The 6341-nt window shown below is 37.8% G+C and overlaps 1 protein-coding gene across 2 annotated transcripts in view; it reads left to right on the top strand.

Moving 5' to 3' along the window:
- The first annotated feature begins 232 nt into the window (after positions 1-232).
- Positions 233-6341, top strand: part of unc119a2 (unc-119 lipid binding chaperone a2) — a 15034-nt gene continuing 8925 nt past the window's right edge. The window contains exons 1-2 of one of the 2 annotated variants that reach the window (XM_014016879.1): positions 233-458; positions 579-790. In XM_014016879.1, coding sequence (XP_013872333.1) covers positions 670-790 — 121 coding nt within the window. In that variant the 5' untranslated portion in view covers positions 233-458; positions 579-669. Of the gene's footprint in view, positions 459-575; positions 791-6341 lie in introns of both variants that reach the window. The other variant, XM_014016878.1, reaches the window with a different exon arrangement.

The following is a 6341-nucleotide window of genomic DNA, read 5'->3' as shown; positions in this document are numbered from 1 at the left end:
GTTGTTGTTGTTGTTGTTGTTGTTGTTGTTGTTGTTGTTGTTGTTGTTGTTGTTGTTGTTGTTCCATCACACAACCTTCACCGTGGTAACTCTCAGCTCAGACACAAAGGGTTGTTTATCATGTTTATTGTTGTGCGCTCCGGTTGGTTTCAGCGCAGACATGTGCGCAAAAACACAGCCCCCCCTCCCCCCCTCCTCCTCAACCGTCACAACCATCTGCCGCCTCTCTCTGCCGGTTCAAACCCAGCAGATTATTCCCCAGACGTGTCTGGTGTCTCTTCTCTCAACCCAAACATCGCGTCGCTGCGCAGAAAGCGGCGCCGCGACTCGCGCGCACCACCGCGTCCTCCACGGAGCTGCGGCCGGCCGTCAGTCCACATAACCCGGAGCGGAGGAAGACACCGCCGGGTCATCAGGACCGAGCGGATTTGTTTAAGCAGCGGATAAACAGGCAGCAGGTCTGCATCCTTCTGTGAGGGAGGGAGAGGGTTTAGCATCTTGGAAGCCCGGGGTGAAAGGGGGGTAAAGGAGGAGGAGGAGGAGGAGGAGCGGAGAATGAGCTATTCTTGTACCAGCAGAGGCAACAGCCAGGACCCGTCACCGAGCGCCAACGACCCAGCCGGGAGCAGCGACAGCGGCACGGACAGCACCGGGAGCCCGACGCAGACCATGAAGGTGAAGAAAGGCTGCGAGGTGGTGCTGGGGGTCCCGGCCACCACGGAGGAGGAGCTGCAAACGAGGACGGTGATCAGTCCGGAGGATGTGATGGGCTTGCAGAAGATCACGGAGAGTAAGTTGCGTCTGCGGACAAAAGGTGGTAGAAAGGTGACAGGTCCTGGAGTCAGGCAGCGCGTGATCAGGTCTGTCAACTCCAGGTCCAGGGTGACTGGATCTGTGACTAAAYGTTGTCATGTGTTGGATCCATGACATCACTTTGTGTGTAGGTGTGTGTGTATGTGTGTGCGTGATGAGGAGGCAAGGAGTCTCCAAAATACAGATTTTTCACAAAATTCGTGATCAAACCTGCAGAATGTTATCAGCTTGACCTGAGAGGTCTGTGATCGTCTCATAAACATTTAATCTTGTTTCCTAGCCTTTTTTTTAAACTTCAAATTATCAAAATAATCACTATCATTGTGACCTGCATCTGCTGCTGGGTTAAATGAATGTGAACCCTGTAAACTCAGACAAAACATCAWTTTACAACTGTTTTAATTTATTGATTAATGACAACATAGATTATAAAGACCCCACTTGTTACTGTAGACCTCATCTTCAGAAGCCGCTGACTTACATCACTTAATCCCCCTGCTGCCTTTGACACAAAATAACCAACAAGCTAAATAAATGCAGCAAAAGGCAGACTAAAAAAATGGGAGATAAATGCTAAAGTGATAGGCTAGTTGCATGATGTCAAGGTATCTCTATGAGGACTTATTTTTTTGGTATAAACGTAAATCATTAGAAATGTATGAATGAAACGTTCATCTCCTGAATGAGCTGAACGTTTAGTATGTATAAAAGAAGCACAAAGTGTGGATTAAAACAATAAGTTTATGAAATTACAAACTCTTGGTATCTCCTTTAATCTTTAATTTCTCTTCTTCCTAAAGGCCCCGATCATAAAACCTAACTGGTGTTTGACTTCATACGGCTGTTTTTAAATGATGTCACAACTAAAACCTGCACCAAGCTGCTGTAAAGCTCCTATAAACAGCCGAACATGTAATTAGCTAACAGGTGGCTGAAGGATATGTGGCTATTTAAAGGCTGCAGCTTACACAACACAGTTACATTACAGATCACCTGCTCACAGCTTTAAAGAAAGCACATTTAAACCTTTTATCTGATTTTTATCATGAGATTTTAAAGTTATTAACTCTGACTGTTGCTTCAAGGAATTTTGGTGTTTAATTTAACTTTGTTTTGCACCAAACTTTAATCGGCTCTGGACGTTTCTTCTTCATAATTACCTCTGATGTCATTAGTGTTCCTCCCTTCACGCCGGACCTGTTATGACCTTGGGAACTCTTGCCTGGCGGCGTCATCGCTGGAGGTGAGAGGAGGCATGTGTGAATCAGTAACGTGGATGCACGCTTGAATCACTACAGCAACACGAATCGTCTCCCCCTTGGTTACAGGCATCTCTGTTCTCCCACACACTTCCTGTTTTCTCCTCCTCCTCCTCTTCGTCTCTTCTGGGTAACAGTGGTTTCGGTTCATAATGGACACAAATGACACCTGCTTGACTCTATTTACAGAGAAAAAGCAGAAAACAACCCGAGCTCTTCGGAGATGCTACGATTCGTTTTCAAGTCGCTCTTTAAGCGACACGATACAAAAATGTGGGTCTCGGGATTTAAAGGAGACAAAACCAGGCAATTCTTTGATCTACTTCCTTGTTGTAACTCCACAAGCCCCTCCTCCACCTCTTTTCTGCGATGTCTCTCAGATCAACTCGTTTTGAGGCTGTCTCTTTAAATCCAAACGAGGCGCTTTTTATCCTGAGCCTCAGAGCAGCAAAAAGCTGCCCTGCTGTGACAATGCTTTATGTGTTTTTAAGCATTTATATTCAGATTAATCTGTAAGAAAATACGTGTTCAATATCGACTGAAGTCGAGATGAAAACACAATTTTTAAATAAACTGATTTGTGAAAGGAATAAATTCATACAACACCAGAATTCTGGACCTGAGTGAGGTTTATTTGTCACTGGTTGACAAGGAAACCACACTGACTAAAAATCAGGAAGTACATGTTTTTATACACGATTCTTCAATGCCTGAGTTCGCCCCCTACTGACCTACGGCTGAATCACAGGCATTCATACAAAAACTTCAACCTAATGTTATTAAAACGGTTCACTTATGTGTTTTTTATGATTCGGACATGACTCTATTTCAATTAACACATAATAGATCAAACATTATAAAAGTATTATAAAAAGGAAACCCTAATACTCTAGTGTTGTTTTCTAATATCAGCACTAATCCATAATAACTATTAATTTCTTCAAGTTGAAACTAAATTRTAAAACATTTCCTCATTATAAACTTACATTTGAGATTTACTACTTTTAGCTGTCTTACAACATTGCAAACATGACAAAAAWGATTTTTTAAAATTTGCTTAAGGAAAATATGACACTAAACATGTGGTTTACACTTATAAGTACTGCAATTAATGATTTAAACTCTTTTATTTTATATAAGGATTATAACTTCATTTAAAAATTTGAATTTCAGTGGTCACTGCATCTTATTTAAACTCATCTTATATTTGTGAAAAGAACAAACCTAAAATCTATTTTTGTTACATTTTGACCATGAAATTATATTAAACTTTTATAATTATGTTGTATTTTATTGTATTGTATAATTATATTGTATTTTATTAACAAAAATCAACTTAAAACAAACAAAATTGACATTTTAACTAAACTTGATTGTAAAATACAGAATATTTTAAGTATCTAATTAAGTTTTATACAAGTAAGAAACATCTTGTTGTGTATCAACAAACTAAAGCCTGTAAAATATAATTATAATATTTAAAATGTAAATGTAAAATATGTTTAAGAGTGACGCGGAGGGATCATCTGAAGTCATTTGCATCAGTCCTGAAAGCATAAACTCACATTAAGGCTCTGATGCTGCTGAAGTTGGATTATGATGTAATTGCTTGTGTCATTGTTCATTTACCTGCAGTGTTAGCAAAATATCTCACAAATATTTGGATGGATTTAAATGAAACTTTCAGAAATATTGGCTGCGTGTCGACTAGCTCAAATGTTTTTATTGCAGCCAGTTTAATAGAAAATGATCTAAAACTTGAGACTCATCCCCAACACTAACAATGTTCATGTGACTTAATGTGAGCAAAATGTTTTGTTATGTATCCAAAAATGGAGCCTTTTCAATAAATAAAAAGCTTTAAGAAGAACCATTATGTTAAATTTTCACAGCAACACGCCTTATTTTCAGCTTTCTCTCAACAGTTGCCTCACTCAGTGGTTGACCACAAGTGGAGATAATATGCAAAATCAACTTTTTTGAGCTTTATGTTATGTCATTTCTTTATAAACACACCCAGAGTGTTGCTTTGACTCATTCATGCATGTTTGAGAAATCCTTGTCTCTCCTGTAGCTCCATGTTGAGCTGACTAAACACTGGCTGGTACAAAGCTCCGCCCATTTGTACAACGCTCCTCCATGGAGCTCATTTTGCAGCCGAGCTTCTGCCACTGCTTCATAATGATCAATATTTATAGTTTCTTCTCAAAAAGTAGCTTAACAGTCAGTGACGTATACATATGAGAAGATGACTGGGAGATATATTCTTGTGAGGGCCTCTATACTCGGTCTGGTTCTTCAGAAAACAGACTTTCTGAGTCTGATCATTCGAGTAAGGTTCAACCGTACCCTGAGTTGTCATTCTTCAAAACCAATATTGTTGCATCTTTTTCTTTTTGGTTCAAAACGGCATGAAGTATTGCTGTGATGAAGTGGGAGTGTTGGAAACGGTAGGAAGTTTTTGAGAGTGACTAATTTCAAGACGTTTACACTGCAAAAACTGTCCATCTTACCAAGTTTTAAAATCTTATATCCAGCCAAAAAGTCTTTTTGATCTTGTTTTGAGACTGATTTACTAAACAAGAACTGACTGTGTAAGAATAATAATCTTGTTTTCAGGATGTGTAAGATTATTTGTCTTGTTAGTCTGAAAATTTGACTCAAATTAAGTCAAAACATCTGCCAATGGAGAAAGAAAATTTTACTTGGTAAGATTCTTGAAATAAGAAAAAACTGAGTCAAATCAAGTATTTCAATCTTACAAAGTAAAATTTTCTTACTCCATTGGCAGAAATTTTGACTTAATTTGAGTCAAATTTTCAGACTAACAAGACAAATAATCTAACATATTCTGAAAATAAGATTATTATTCTTACACAATCAGTTCTTGTTTAGTAAATCAGCCTCAAAACAAGATCAAAAGGACTTTTTGGCTGATATAAGGTTTTAAAACTTGGTAAGATGGACATTATGATGCAAAGTCACATTTATTCTTGATATAGCTTTTTCTTAACAAATGAAGTTAACATGTATTTGATTGTGGTTTCGAACTGAACTGCACTCCTGGAAAATACATAATACTCYGCTCCTTTAATGTAAGAGAAWCAGAACAAATTAAAAAACATTATATTGAACATTATATTTACTCACTAACTTTCATGTCTGGGTTTTAGACTGTCATATTTGTTTTATAAATGACAGCAGTTCAGTTTTGTTTTTTCTCACACATATTGCACATATTGAAAATATCGTTGGATTTAATTTTTGCAAAATCTTGCATTAAGCACKTGCTGCACAGAGCAGGAGTTAAGATGTCTTGGATATTTTATAAAATGTCAGCTGCAGAAACACTATTTTCTGTAATGTATTTTATATATATTAATATCATCATTATTATGATGGTGGTCAGAGGGTCCGGTGGCACCGGTGCATGGCAGTGTGCCCCAGGGCAGCTGTGGCTACAATGTAGCTTACTGCCATCAGTGTGTGAAAGCCTGAAGTGTAAAGCACTTTGGGATAAGGCGATATATAAGTTCAAGCCATTTACCATTATATAACCTGTAAGAATGAAACAGCTTATTTAGCCTTTTAAGAATTAAACTGCAGCTCATTTAAAGCTAACCTGCTGTTTATAGTTTAATATCTTAGAAGCATCAGTTATGCCTCATGGTGACAATGTTTGTRATTTTGCATGATCAGATCTGTTTCTCCTTCTTCTGCTTTCTGTTGATAAAATGTCTTAACATTTGTTTTTCTGTGAACCACTCTGTCACATGGCAGTAAAACAGAGAAGTTACTGTAATTTGGACTAAAACGACTCCCATTGTTGTTGTTTTTTACTCTCAAACTCAGAGATCAAAACTTTTTTCCTTTTTTTTCCCCTGCCAGGTTGTTTGAAATAATTATTTGATTCACACTGACTTTTATTTTGTTAACATATACAGTTTTAATGTGAAAGGTGCAGCTCAGGAGCTGCTTTTCTAATGAAAACAACCAAAAAACTATGGGGGGAAATTTAACCTGCTTCTTATATGACTTATTTTCCCCTCTGACTGTTTAAAGATAAATATACAGCGGGTAAAATAAGTACTGAACACATCACCATTTTTCTCAGTAAATATATTACTAGAGGTGCTAATGACAGGAAATTTTCACCAGATGTCGGTAACAAGCTAAGTGATCCAAACATACAAAGAAATCAAACGATAAATGTCCTGAAATGAAGTTATTTCTAACAATGTGGAATGACACAGGGAAAAAGTATTGAAC

This window comes from Austrofundulus limnaeus, unplaced genomic scaffold (assembly GCF_001266775.1).
Source record: "Austrofundulus limnaeus strain Quisiro unplaced genomic scaffold, Austrofundulus_limnaeus-1.0 Scaffold157, whole genome shotgun sequence".
NCBI classification, from domain to species: Eukaryota; Metazoa; Chordata; class Actinopteri; order Cyprinodontiformes; family Rivulidae; genus Austrofundulus; species Austrofundulus limnaeus.
The sequence above is the reverse complement of the archived record's forward strand: the minus strand, read 5'-3'. Positions and strand labels throughout refer to the sequence as shown.